At 42.5% G+C, this 15,510-nt stretch overlaps 1 protein-coding gene across 1 annotated transcript in view; it reads left to right on the top strand.

Moving 5' to 3' along the window:
- SEMA3C (semaphorin 3C) overlaps positions 1-15,510 on the top strand; it is a 122,398-nt gene that overhangs the window by 40,658 nt on the left and 66,230 nt on the right. Inside the window, exon 3 of the mRNA XM_053404663.1 lies at positions 14,581-14,741. Coding sequence (XP_053260638.1) covers positions 14,581-14,741 — 161 coding nt within the window. The remainder of the gene's footprint in view (positions 1-14,580; positions 14,742-15,510) is intronic.

Genomic DNA, 15,510 nt, shown 5'->3' on the forward strand with positions numbered 1-15,510 from the left:
TGTAAATGTGGGCTTGGATGTTTGTTAACCGCAAGTGATGCCAGGTCAGAACTTTGTGGTTGCTGTTTAATTTAGGTAAGTCACTTCCATGAGCCCCAAAAGCTTTATTTCAAAAGAAACTTTTCAGTAAAGCAACTTGGTCATGTGGTCATGTGTCCTGCTTTACAGAGGGCAGTCATCTCTCTGAAGTTCTCTCAGGGGACAGTCCCATTTTGTAAATGTCCTCTGTTTGAAGCCCTGTCTGCTCCATGTCTGGTTTAAAGAGAAAGACCACTGCGGAGGGAGAACAGGAGCCTGGAAGTTGTCCATCAACAGAGAACACCTGGACAACAGACTGACTTAGGCACATAGGTCGCCAGGTCTCCCTCACGACGATGAGATGGATTAGACCTCTATTGAAGTTACAGTAATTATTTCTAAATTGGTAGCAATGCATACTAATCGACATTCATAAACTTCATGCAGATAGAAGTCCTGATTCATCCTCTTTTGGGGAGAAATCTAGTGTATTCCAATTATAAAAAACCTTCCTAACCAGATGCTATCTAGCACTGCTATCTTGAGTCATTAAGTGGTAAAAAAAAATAATGGCAACGCAGGAACATAGGAAGCTGCCTTATAGTCAGTTAGGCTATTGGTCTGTTGAGCTCAGAACTGCCTTCAGTGACTGAAAGTGGGTCTCCAGGATTTCAGGCACTGGTGTCTTCCAGTTCTACCCAGAGATTCCAGAAATTGAGCATGGGACCTTCTGAATGCAAAGCAGATACTCTTATCTCTGAGCCTTTGCCTAATTTCTCTGGCTTTTGCATTGACAGTCTTCCCCGAACCCCAAACCCCGCTCACTTCTGATTAGAACATTTCCCTTCAACATATTAACAGAGCGTTCTTTTGTTCCCATGCAAATGATAAAGCCCCAGAGTAAGCAGTAATATCACCGCAGAAGAATTAGTTCACACACTTCGTACTGTTCACCTTGTACTTGCTACAGTACCACAATTTAACAATCAATCATTCATGGTTGGCAATGTACTAGGGCACATTTTGTTAACCAGAAAACAAACAGCCATTGTGAGCAGACTGATAAGCCATATCTAAACTGTGATGGAGTTACTGAAATGACTCTATACTATTTAAAACGCATCTGATCAATGGCAAATATTTTATGATAAAGATTTTCTTTTAACCTTTTGCATAATTTAAAGATATTGTTTAAACAGGAAAACCTGTTTTCAGGAACCTTTCACCATTATAAAGATTACCAGTATCTACACCACAGAGTTCACATACCAATCAGATCATAGCTCAGTGATACTGGGATCAGTCTTGAAGCCCCTTCTGTGATTATTGGCAGGCAGGGGGTGAGAAGGATTAATACAGCGAAGGGAAAACAGTGTGGACTACATTTTATTTGCTCAAAAGGAGCCAACTGATTAACCAAGATGATTGAACATAAATGTTTTGAGAAGATTTCCGCTGGCACAGGTAAATCCTTGTTAAATAATATAGTATAGACTTTTAAAAAAGTTAGGGCATAACTCAATGAAAGTGAAGTGCTCTGTAAAGTGAAAGAAAGTAAACTGTCCTTAATTCTGTTGAAGTCAGTGGGGCAGAGGGAAAATCAGCTTATTACAGTGGCAGACGTGGAGGCAAGGGCGTCCACAGGATTTTTTTCCATGGGAGCACGGGGGAAGCAAGACATTGTAAGGGAGGAGCTGCCTAGTTTCTTACTAGAAATGAGAAGAACAATGTATGTTTTGCCTGATGTCTCAGGTTCAACAGTTGGTGCCAACTTTCACTTTTTTAAAATTTAAAGTTGGGACTCTGGGGGTTATGGTTCATATGGGGGGGAGGCAAATGCTCTCCTTGGGCCCCATAGATGTTCATGGATGGAGGGCAACATTTAAAGTGAGAAATGGGGGCATGAGCTAGGCTGCCCACACGCCACCATTTTTTTCTACTAACCAAGCTCATTTCTTGTATTAAAGTCCAGTTGGGATGAAATCACTGTTCCCTTGAGCAACAGACTGTCGGGGATGTGAAAAGTGGAAGACATTGGGAGATCTTAGTCCTCATCCTTCACGCACACACTTCAAGCTTTAAATCGCATTTTATCCCTGCTTTGCATGTGGCAGGAATACTTAAGAACACATGTGTCTCACAGGAAGCCTCCTAACATACCTAGCAACAGCAGGGTCCCTTGGTGGTATTTTTTTGCTTTTTGCTTTCTTTGCCATTCTCCTTCTCCTTCTTTGTAAACCGCTAAGAGAACATTTTGATGTTAAGCAGTCTATAAATAGTATGGAACTAAAATAGTTTTTCACCTTCCTTTTTTGCCTGGAGTCTCCAAAGAGACTTATAACATTTGTGCACTACCAACTATGTAATATACAGAGCAGTGACCATTTTAGGTGTGTTTGCATGCACAATTGCCAACACACTGGTCCTTTTGGACCCGGAAGAAGGCAGAAGGAGGGTGGAAGGGGCTTGCTTATACGTGCCACATCGATGCGTGTGGTGGCCGGGAACGGAACAAAATGGTTGCTGCCTGTGCTTTAATAATGAAAACTGTAAATGATGTGAGAAGAGATGAGAGGAAAGGATGGGAAAGGCTGAAAAACAAAACATTTTAAGTGAGCTCAACAGCAAAGCATGTCCCTTTTGTCCTCTGCAAAAATCCCAGAGTGATTTATATGGATCTATTGCAGATGCATCTGATAGGTTTAAATTGGGTGAATAAAGCATTTGCCCTACTCAAGTAATTGCCATGCCTGTTTAATGCATTTAAATGCAGTTTTGGCTTCGGAATAGTTGGCATTCTCTGGAAAGAAAGTCACAGTCCCATCTGCAGAAGTGAAACCAAAGGCATCCACTGTTTACTGGCTGTGCGAGTTAATGTTGTGCTTTGCACCTGAAGTTCTGCGTGTGAAATTTTTAACCGTTTATTAGCTTAAGCCAGCAATAAACCTAACAGATAAACACTACTGACAACCGAGACCCAGGAAGATGGGGAAAAATGCCCAAGATTACACAAGTCGATGGAAGGAGAGCTTTTCAGGCAGTAATGAATAGGAAACAGGATTAGCAACAGATGTGTATGTTTTGTCAGGCTGCCTCGTGGAAAGAAATAGAGAAAACATATATAAAAGGCATATTCTGATTTGTGTCTTAGAGGGCACCCTAACTTCAGAGAACTCACAGCACACTTGTTTTTCTGCTAAGGGTCCCCAACATGGTACTCCCCAAACGTTTTGGACTATAACTTCCATAATTCCTGACAACTGGTCCTGCTTGCTGAGGCTGATGGGAATTGTATTTTGAAGCAGCTGGAGAGTCCCACATTGACATCCACTATTATGGGGCAAATTCTAGAGCACACACCATTTACATGGGGCACAAGCCAGGCCTGTTAGGCTTCACTGCTGATCTGTACAAGCTAACAGGATATCCAGGACTCACCCATGTTTGTGCTTTTTAGAGAAGAGTTTTGTAATGCTAGACTTTCAGGGAAGAATGTCAATTGTTATTCATCGCATTGAGAAACACCTGACTCACCAGCTTTTAAGGAACACTGGAGTGCCTGTATTGGCCTGGAAACCAATATTTGAAGGCATCTGTTTCTCAGATGTTCTCCTAGTGCAGTGATGGCCAAACTTGGCCCTCCAGCTGTTTTGGGACTACAGTTCCCATTATCCCTGACCACTGGTCCTGTTAGCTAGGAATGATGGGAGTTGTAGTCCCAAAACAGCTGGAGGGCCAAGTTTGGCCATCACTGTCCTAGTGGGACTCACTATTGGCTTGAATTGTCACTTGTCAGTTCTGCCACAATATTTTGTGCAGACACCATGCTATTTTACATGCCTTTGGACTTCTCATGAATGTATTCACTGAATGGCCTTGCACAACTCAATTACTAGCTGTAAAATGGAGGGTCCTTTTGGGGTGAAATATCTAATGAATTTTGAGAGCCCTGAGGAAAAATTCTCCTCCGAAAGTGCTACTTGTGTTGGAAGGGAATACCTGGTTGGTGCCAATAGAATTATTTTCCCCTGTGTGTTTTCACTGTGTCCACCTAACTGCCTCTTCATCCTTCCATCTCTCTCTCCCATAAGCTAGAGTAATGCTGATGATAGGAGGTCAGGAAGGTGCTCCTGCCCTGCCAGCCATTACTGAATGGGTCACATCTAATTTGTCCCCTTGATTGATGGATATGCTGGCTTGCACATTGTGCTTTCCAAGAATCCATTCCCTTTATGTTCTACCTTAATGGCCATGCCAGTGCATCATAAAAAACGACTCTATATTGCATTCTTTGTGATTATTACAACCAAGGAGAGAAATAGCTTGATAATATGAGTAACTCTTATTGCTTAAAACACTGTGTATGCTAAAATAACTTGTAAGGTTTGATTTCTAAACACAGTGGCTCTTATCTGAAGCAATTTTATGCTTAATCAAAGGGTAAGAGGAGAGTAAATTCCATTTAATTTTTTTTTCTAGACCAAAGTATGGCTTTTCTGCTGCCTCTGAATAAATATGGCAAGTTTAGTTTAAACATGGTGTGAGTGATTGCAGATGGCTTATTTATTTAAATTGCTCTCTGTTCGGATGAAACCTAAACAGAAAAGCACACAAGTTATCTCTTAAATCCTAACCAATGTTTTGGCTAAACCTAAGTTGAGATATTTTTTCGGGGGAGTCAGGGAAGAGGAGAGACAACGGACTTGTGCTTCTTTCGTACACAGCATGGAATAAAAGTAGTTCATTCCGTTTCAAAACTATTTGCAGGAGGTTCATGGAGGCTATAGTATTGAATGTTCTGCAATGGCAGGGGGTTGGATTGGAAGATGTTCCTTGAGGTCCCTTCTAGCTCTGTGATTCTATGGTTCTCTTTCACAATTGTGAGGGGTAGAAGTGGCGTAATAATATGATGTCTCATTGGGATGTAGAACAGGAACCAATAAGGAGCCAATTCGCATTAGCCACAGTGCCCCTGAGCTACAGTTGTATTCTGAGTCCTCTCCAAACTTTGCAAGCCAGTTGACATACTCATTTGTCACGAACACAGATCAGTACATGGAATGCTTCAAAATTATTTGCAAAAGGCAAATGGAAACTTTTCTTGTGCAAACAGGTATTATACGCTCCCATTCTGTGGCGCTCTGGGTGTTTATTTAGGTCAGAAGAACACCATTGTGCTTGGAAGTTTTTCAGAAACGCTCTGTTAATGCTTTGTCACAAGGCCAAACTCTATGCTGCATTAAATGTGTCATTCACCCTCACTGTCAAAAGAGCTTTTGGGGCAGGAGGGTGGTTGAACAGGATCAGGACTAAAAGGGGTTAAATCACCCCTTTCAAAGGTGCAGAAAGTCTATTAATTATTGCTTTGCCAAAAAAAGTCTTTTAATTTTTGTCTGGCTGTACTCTATCAATTAATGAGAAAAGAAATTGCTCTCAAAAATTATGAAAGAGGAGGGGGATTTTTTTTGACGAAATTCTTATGAGTGGGGAGCAGGGTGGGGTTTTTTGTGCTTACCTTGAAGTGGCCAAGTTGTTTTGTGAGTGTTTTTTCTTTTCATTTCACAATCCGTCTGGTGGTCTGCATTTCTGCAGCCCTCCCAGGTGCTCCTTTGCTGGATTTGCTGTGAACAAAATGATGGATAGGCTGCCTCTCAGAGCATCCCAATACCTGCAGAGGACAAGATAGCCTTTCCCTCCCCAATTCCATGTACCAAAGTCAGCTTCAGCACTGGCAATAGGACAGCATGGCCCACCACAAATGAGGGCAGCAGGCAGGTTTATGGGGCACAGAGGATGCTGTCTCAGTTTGCCTAATGGTAGGGCCAGCCCTGACACCATGCTCCCGGCAGTTAGTTTTCTTTTATTGTTATTTTTTACTTCTGAAGTACTGAAAGATATGTTTTATAAAGGTCAAAGGAAGAATCCCCTTTTAAAAGAAACCCAGCAAGCACCCTAATCTCAGGTGCTTGGTAGCCAGGCTCCTGGGCTTCCTGGGCTTCAGTTATAGCTCAGGGGAGGATTACCTAGGCTGCACTGGGGAAATGGTTAATGGAAAGACAAACAGACCCCACCCTTCGCCATCTTGCAATGATAAGAACCTTACTGTTCTATGGAATTTAGAAATCCTAACGCAGCATGCAAAAGAAGCAGAAAAACAGAAGCCTCTTTTGCAAGAGAAGCTTCAAGAAACAGGAAGAGAGGTTTTAGCACAGTACTGCTACGCGGGTGGCGCTGTGGTCTAAACCACTGAGCCTTGGGCTTGCCGATCAGAAGGTTGGCGGTTCAAATCCCCGCGACGGGGTGAGCTCCCATTGCTCGGTCCCTGCTCCTGCCAACCTAGCAGTTTGAAAGCACATCAAAGTGCAAGTAGATAAATAGGTACCGCTCCGGCGGGAAGGTGAACAGCATTTCTGTACGCTGCTCTAGTTCGCCAGAAGCAGCTTAGTCATGCTGGCCACATGACATGGAAGCTGTATGCCGGCTCCCTCGGCCAATAAAGCAAGATTAGCGCCGCAACCCCAGAGTCGTCAACCACTGGACCTAACAGTCAGGGGTCCCTCTACCTTTACCTTACTATTAATGTATTTGATAAAGAGTGTGTGATGAAGGTGCTTCATCTGGCTTTATACAGGGTTGCTCAGTTTGTGCATCTTTCCTCACCAAGAAAGGAAGTTGCATAGCAGAAGGTACAGGCATGTGCACAAAATTCCCGGTTCATAAGTACCTGTTGATGGATGTGTTGGGTGGAGGGGAGGAAAGGGGCAAGGTCCTGCCACTCTAAGGTCACATTTAAAGCACTCTTAAATCACCTTAACAGTCATGGCTTTCCCCCAAGGAATCCTGGGAACTGTAGATTGTTAAATGTGCTGGGAATTATGGCTCTATGATGAACAAACTATGGTTCCCAGGATTCTTGGAAGGAAGCTGTGACTGTTCAAGTCTATGTAAGGAATGGGGCTCTGTGATTATGTACAAATAGAGAAGAGAGTGGCTGGAAAGGGGATGGGGAACAGTTTTTACAGTCGTGTGTGATGTTCATATTTGACCTGCTATCTGCACACAGGCACAAACAAATGAGACTTACAAATGTATAACTATGGGGCCGGTTAAAGCTTTGAATTGTTGTGGAGAAGTTGTGTTTTCTCCAGTGATTTGGAGAGCTTCAGCATTTTAACAATTTCCTGTTCCGTACATACACTCAGCATGGGGTAGATGAACAGCTCGGTAGCAGCTAATTGAAAAAACAAAACACACCACAAAACCTTACTAGCGACCAAACCTGAAGCCAGACATGGGGGTAAAATAGCTGCTGTATCCAGTGAGAAAGGAACTTTCACTTCAGGCTCTTCAATCCTTAACTGAATAACAGAGCAATGCAAACACCTTTCTGCTGGACTGGAGGAGGTGCTGAAATGAGTGGAGGTGTGCAGTCAGGTGGGAGGCCCAGTGGTAGGATTTGCAGTGGCAGGAGTCAGCAGAAATCCCCAAACAGGGTATCCTGAGGGTGGGGCAGTTCTGGTGCAGGGGCAGTCTGGATTCTGCTGGATCCTGAGCTAGACTTACTGCCATCACACGAAGGCATGTGGCCTGACCCAGTTGTCCTGCCCCTCCCATCTTCCACTGTGGCCTCCATGAGCTACAGAGCCATGGATATGGAGATGAACCCACAATGCTGCAAAACCCTCTACTACCATCTGTTTGTGGGTGGAGTAGGGGAAGGTTACTCTACAGCCACAGCAGGTGCTGCAACCTTCCAACAGCTTGACCTCACCCCCAAAAGCGGACTCCTTCAGTGTCTCCCGAGACAGATGGATGCCAACCAGGGGAAGGTTAGAATCGTGCCCTAACCACTAAATGTGTCATAAGTCTTGAGCAGTACCTAGAAAACATGAGAAAAGTTCCTCATGTTGGCTGGATTACGGTGTGGAGCAGAGCTTTCCAAACTTCCCATGTTGTTGACACACTTTTAAGTAATTCAGCTTTATTAGTTGTACCCCACACATCTTACTGGGTTGCCCCAGTCACTCTGGGCAGCTTCCAACATATATAAAAACGCAATTTTTTTTTAAAAAAAACTTCCCTATACAGGATTGCCTTCAGACGGCTCGGGGGTTGGATAACTCCATACCCTCCAATATTTCTCCAGTGAAAATAGGGACATCCTAAGGAAAAGTGGGACATTCCGGGATCAAATCTGGGATGTCCCTGGAAAATAGGGACCCTTAGAGGGTCTGGAGTAAGTAAGTTCCATTCAACTATAAGGGACTTACTTCTGATTTGACATTCATAGTTTAGCACCTAACTTTGGCTGAGTCATGATCATAGTTACAGGATGATTTAAGGAATTTGTGTAAATATTCATTCTCATTGCAGCTCTCTCTCTCTCTGTGTGTGAAGAATTTCTTATCTGGCCATCGAAAAAAGCACATTGCAAAAAAGCCAAAGAGATGCTCGAAAAGGTGTGTCATATCAAAGCACTTGTCCAAGACAGCAGAGATGGGGAACCTGTGCCCCCCCCGGCCAGGTATTGTGGAACTCCAACTTGCATCAGCCCCCGCTATTGTGGTATTTCTCCAGAGGTGGTAGGAGATGGAGTCCAACAACATCTGGAGGATGGTTGGATCCCTCCTCCTGTTTTATGAACAGCTCTCGTCCCCTCTCAATCCATGACAGGCATGGACTTATTGCCTTGTATTGCTGTTTAAACTTACTGCACAATAAATATTTCTATAACCATTAGAGTTAAGGAGAAAATGTTCCACATCTATGTCCCCCTGGCCTCTCCCCCACTGCCAAGGGCACCTTGAGAAAGCCCATATCCTACACTGGGACAATAAATCTTAACTCTAAACAGCATCTTGGGGAATTAAAATCCATTCCTTTGTTATACAGCAGAAGCTTTGATCATGACACCTTTTTAATTAAGCTCCAGTGTTTGTATATTTTATTGGCTAAAAAGCCAACAGAGCAATCTTTTTGTAATAAATAAGAAATAGATTTTTGGAGGGTACTCAATCTATTAAGGGGCAAAATGCTGACACGCATATTGCCACTATACGGACTCAGAGAAGTCTTTAATCAAACATGGTATGTAACTGCAGACTGACACCCTTGCTTACTGCTTTTTGTCTTCCTTTTTAATATATGAGTGAGTGGCCTTTTATAATTTTCTTCCCATAAGCCTAGCTTAAGGCTTGTTTGCATGCCTACACAGGATCTTTTCCATGTCAGGAAGGATAGTAGGGATGCATATATCCCAATGTGTGTTTAAATTACTGTGTGGCATGGATGCATGGATGCATGCAGGCTCAGTTTATGCAGTCCTCCAAAGAACAAGAATTTCACTTGAATCAATTGAGTGTTTGGCTCTGGGCCACATGTTATTGCACATTGGCAACAGAGCAGGAAAAGGAAATCTTTGACCCTCAAAATGCTGTGAAACTTTGGGTCCTCTGGCCAGGCTGGCTGGAGCTGATGGGAGTTGGAGTCCAACAACATCTAGAAGGCCAGAGGGACGCCATCAGTGGAAGAGCCCATCCTTCCATCCCGCTTGGACTACTGCAATGCGCTCTGCGTGGGGCTACCTTTGAAGGTGACTCGGAAACTACAACTAATCCAGAATGCAGCAGCTAGACTGGTGACTGGGGGCGGCCGCCGAGACCATATAACACCGGTCTTGAAAGACCTACATTGGCTCCCAGTACGTTTCCGAGCACAATTCAAAGTGTTGGTGCTGACCTTTAAAGCCCTAAACAGCCTCGGTCCAGTATACCTGAAGGAGCGTCTCCACCCCCATCATTCTGCCCGGACGCTGAGGTCCAGCGCCGAGGGCCTTCTGGCGGTTCCTTCATTGCGAGAAGCAAAGCTACAGGGAACCAGGCAGAGGGCCTTCTCGGTAGTGGCGCCCGCCCTGTGGAACGCCCTTCCAGCAGATGTCAAAGTGATAAACAACTACCTGACATTCAGAAGACATCTTAAGGCAGCCCTGTTCAGGGAAGTTTTTAACGTGTGATATTTTACTGTATTTTTGGTTTTTATGGAAGCCGCCCAGAGTGGCTGGGGAGGCCCAGCCAGATGGGCGGGGTATAAATAATAAATTATTATTATTATTATTATTCCATCATGCTAATAATACTGAGCAGAAAATGCTGCCTCACTTTCATGGGCCAGTAGGGTAGTGTTTTCAGCTCAACTCTAGGACAAGGTCTAAAAATGTCCTAGGTGGAGGGGGGAAAGGTGAGTGGGGGTGGGATCGGGTGGCAATGTTTCTATTTTAGTTAATATATGTGGGGTTTTGTGTCAGCGTTGCTTCTCTGCTGTTCACTTGTGTTCCTTTGGTGGTGAGAGAGGTTGGGGTTGGCCTAGGGTGTGGCTGTTCATTTGTGGTTGGCTGTGGTGGTCTTTGTTTTCATGTGTGAGTGGGGTGGGTGGGTGTTTTGGATCAGGTTAGCCATATTGATTTGTATGCTTTCAGCAGCCAGAAGCATCATAACCAGACACTGGCCAGACCTGTCAGGAGTAAGCATGGACCAATGGTACCAAACAGTATGGAAAAGAGCCTTACTAGAAAAATTAACCAGTAAACTTTCTGGGTATTTTTAACTGATGGTACCACTTCTGCTTGGCAGCTACAGGGATGCAGTAGGCAGCCTGGGCAGTCACCACACTCTCCACAGGGTCTATATTTGAATGATATTGCATAAATGGTGGGTGTGGGGGTTTTGTGTGTGTGCTGGATTGAAATTCCACTGGAGCCATTAAAGAAATTTGTAATTTCTACATGCTCCTTAATTAAAGCTAGCAACTTGCAAAATATTGACCAGTATAATCACTACAATCAAATAAGAATTGGCCCTATGTCTTACATGCTTTTAGAAAAGGAATCTATCTATCTATCATCTATCATCTATCTATTTTCCCTCTTCTGTTCTATATTGGCATTTATCTTTTAAGTCTCAATTTTTTTCTGCCCAAATTTGGTTGCAGGATAATGCCTGCAAGCCTATCCTCACTGCCATGCAGAGAATGAACACATAGACAAATTATTTCAGTGTCTGTTGTGGCAGCAGCCAAAGCATAACAGTGAGAATGAAATGTATGGTACCGGTCTGGTTTACACATGGCTGTACATCATTTGATTTCTCAATCCCCCGCCACTCAGGACTTGATCATTTGCAGCTGGCTGCATGAGCCAATTCCGCTGAGAAGTATTGTGTGTGATACAAATAGGCTGTCTCTGATGTCAGGTCTACGGTGGCTCATTCACACATGCAAGCTACCTTTGTGCTCTAAATGTGCAGATGTGAACTTGCTTGATGTAGACTCCAGATAAATCAAAACGAATGGCGATGCAGAATTCATTGTCCGCCACTTCTATTTCATCTTCTGTTTTCAACTGTTGTTGTGGATCTTGGTGTTATGGCAAAGCCAGTGGGCAATGGGCCAAGCTGGTGATGGTTTGTTGTTCTTTTTTGAAGAAAACAAACACAATTAAATAACATCTGGGAGACGGAGATCAAGCCTTGTAGGGAAGGTTTAATATTTAAAACCCTCTTTCTCTCTCTTTTTTTAAAAAAATAGATTTTTATTAATTTTCCAACACAATTATACAATTTTATCCAAATTTTAATAAATTAATTCTTTTTGGACTTCCTTCAGCTTCTCTGGTAATCATCTATAATTATTCTTCAATACGCATTCCCTTCGTTATATTGCCATTTGACTTCCCTCCCCTTTATATTTCTTTTTAACAATACATCTTAAACTTTTACAGTGCTTCTTGAAACCCCACTAGCGTTGTTTGCACCTCACATACATTTTTCAGATATTCTACAAACTTTCCCCAGTCTTCGATGAACTTTTGGTTTCGCACATATCTAATTTTCCCGGTTAGTTTATCCAGTTCCGCATAGTCTGTCAATTTCATTCTCCATTCTTGTATCGTCGGTATTTCCTCTTGTTTCCATTTCTGGGCCACTAAAATTCTTGCTGCTGTAACTGCATACTGAAAAAGTTTACAATCCTTTCTTCTTATTTCTTTTCCTGTAATCCCTAAAAGAAAAGCTTCTGGTTTCTTTACAAAACTATATTTTAACATCTTTTTCAATTCATTATATATCGCTTCCCAGAAACTCTTCACTTTCTTACATTCCCACCACATATGATAAAACGTTCCTTCTTTTTCTTTACATTTCCAACACTTATTACATGTCTTATACATTTTTGCAAGTTTTACCGGTGTGATGTACCATCTATAAAACATTTTCATAACATTTTCCTTCAACGCCGTGCATGCAGTAAATTTTAAATTTTCTTTCCACAGTTTTCCCCAGTCATCAAGTTGAATATTATGCCCAAAATCTTTGGCCCATTGTATCATTACCGATTTAACCTCTTCATCTTTAACCCTCTTTTTCTCAACACTTTTTTCTCAAGCACAAACCCCCTTCTCTCAAGCTGCTGTTTGCTTCCAGAGAGATGTTTCAATTGGCTCCAGTAGATATTCCTAGGGTAAAAAGCTGCTATGGGGCTTATTTGTGAGGACAATGGGATGGAGCAAAAAGATTGAACCCATACTTCCTGCTTTGTGCAAGCCTGATGACCTGTTTCCTCCCACTGCTGGTTGCTATTTCACCCCCCACCCCACTCCACATCAAAATGTATCCACATATTTCACACATCATATGGTTTGGCCTCAGTATAACTCCAGTTTGCCTTCAGATAATAGCTTCAGAGTGTGCTGGAGAGCAAATATTTATAATCTATCATTATTTAAAGAAATGGGAGCACTAAGTAACTGGTTTGTTATAGATCAGATTTCTGAGTGTGTGATTGTCATTGGTATTGACTTAATCACCTCAGGACAGCCAAGACTTTATTCACTGACCTTTTTTAGGCAGAAAGAACAAAGGTAACTCTTGTAGAGAAAGGGTCAGTAGCTATTTACTGAAGGAGTACACTGGAGCCTTGTTTTGATCGGCATGCAAAAATATTACTTGCAAAAGTGCTAAGAGGCTTTACTTTCTAATGGCTCATTTAACATCTAGGCTTGAATGCTTTCCTTGGTGACATTCCCAGATTCATAAGGCATGCGACTTGGATTGTTTTTCAGGAGATCAAAGTTGCAGATCTGGCCATCACACAGAGAGAGAGGGGGGGGGGGGAGAGAGAATCATTACTAAAAGTTATTATTTTTAAAAAGAACATATTATTTCTAATGAAATGATAGCAGATCCCTCAACTTTGATCACTTGAACTTATGTGGAAATAGGGGGTATTCATCGGTGAACATAGGCATGTGTGAATGAACAACCACAAATTTACCACCGCTGAAAATCGTAATGCAGGAGGGGGGAACCTTTAACTTCCCAGATGTTGCCGGAACTACAGCTTCCATGAGCTGTAGCAAGCATGGCCAATGACCAGGGATGATAAGAGTTGCAGCTCATCCACATCTGCAAGTCAGAAGGTTCCCTACACCTGTCCTAATCCAAGTTATCCTAAGGATGCTGTCATGCTGCAGTTTGCATGGTTGGCATGAAACAATATGTGAACAGAAACACAGCTCTCCTTTGAAATTACAATTCTCTGAATTTTGTAGTGCAGTTCTTCAGTCAAATTATTTCCACAAAAATGCACATATTAGGGGGAACATGTCTATAAAAATGCCTGCTTTTGCAAAAATAACATGCACAAATTCTTTCTATTAAGGAAAATTGCTTGCAAAATTGTGTCTATTAGAAGAAATACACACTAAAATGCTGGTGGCTTATTTTGAAGCACTAAATCTATGTTTGATGCCAGCAGTTGTCCTCTAGCAATATTCATAATGTTGAGTTGTAGCAGCCCGATGGTGTGCAAAGTGAGACAATCTGAATATGATTCCTAGTTAGCAAGAAAATAAGAACATAGCTCATAAATGTCTCTGTACACACACAAACATCTCTCTCTCTCTCTCTCTCTCTCTCTCTCTCTCTCTCTGTGTGTGTGTGTGTGTTTTCCTTTTTTTTTAAGTCAGACACTTTTAAAATTGAAAAAAAGTTATACATGAAAGAGTTAAAACCAGTTTATACTGCGATCCTGTACATACGTATCTTGGAGCAAGTTCCAGAGAAGTCAGTGGAACTTACCTTTGAGTAGATATGCACAGGGTTGGGCTGTTAAGAGACTGGGGGAAACATTTCTTTGTGACATAATAGTTCCCCAGAAAATAAGCCTCAATTGATTCTAGCTAATCTATATCTTAGTTATGTTAGATGAAGTTTATTTCTGTGGGCCATAATATGCAAAGTTCTAATTGATTAATTTGATATATGATGTGCTTTAGAAGGCACAGCTGTAAATATTAATTTCCATTAAGACAACATTTGGATGAATGAATAAGGCTATTTCAGATGCTTTACTTCAGTCTAAGAATGATGCATTTAAATTCTTAAGTTGCTGTGGGTACAGCTAAATCTGCATTTTTATTGGCACGCTACATCTTTTATCAAGATGCGGTTATACAAGCAAGGGAAGCCAATGAATGCATCTATTAAGCTATGCTTCCTCTTTCTTTCGCAGAACTGCAGGAAACGAAGACTGCTCAGTTTTATGCTCTTTCCCACCACCCCTTAGACTACAGGATATTGGTGATGGATGAAGATCAGGACCGCATCTACGTTGGCAGCAAAGATCACATTCTGTCTTTGAATATCAATAATATAAGCCAGGACCCTCTGAGTGTAAGTCCAAAAAGTGCTTTGGGAAGCTGGGATCGTTTTACTGCCTGCTTCTGCTTTCAAAGAAAAGAGGAAGGAGGGTGTTTCATCATTATCCCCTTGTCAGGCAACATGCCAGCTCCACGCCTGCTCAGAACAGTTGCTGCTTGTACATTAGCAGAACAATATGTTCAAACAGCATATTTAAGACAGAACCTCATTCCCTGCCCCGCCCCCTCATTTGGGACTGTGGAGGAAAACGAATCCCTTTGACTTCCAGCACAAGAAGCCCCTGGACCCATTTGTCTGCAGTTTGGTAGGCTTGATCCACTCTGGAGAGGGGCTCCTGTCCAAAGCTGGACAATATGTTTGCCTGATATTTAGGGTATTATTATTTTAGTGAACCTAGACTTACAACCAGTGCTTTTGACAATTTGTCCAGTGATGGGTCAAAAATTAGAAGCAAGGGTTGCTGGCTATGTGAACCCCCCACTAAGATTATTAAAAGCAGAATCCAGGTGAGGACAGCCCACCCCAAGCAGGTTCATCTCCTTAGGTCTGCTCATACCTGACCACTGACTGCTACCTTGTTCTGCTTCAAAACAACAAAAAAGGACCCTAGTCTTAGGGGAAAAGGATGAGGTAGCAGCTGTTGAAGACAAGCCATGACCAGAGAAACTGCTGCTGAGTGTGGAGGGTGAAAGCCTTTCAGAGCAGGAGGATCCCTGTGTAAGGATGTCTCTCAGTAGCAGTCTTTTCCCCACAAGTGCACCTCATTAAAGGAGCTCTTTAG

This window comes from Podarcis raffonei, chromosome 10 (genome assembly GCF_027172205.1).
Source record: "Podarcis raffonei isolate rPodRaf1 chromosome 10, rPodRaf1.pri, whole genome shotgun sequence".
Lineage (NCBI taxonomy): Eukaryota > Metazoa > Chordata > Lepidosauria > Squamata > Lacertidae > Podarcis > Podarcis raffonei.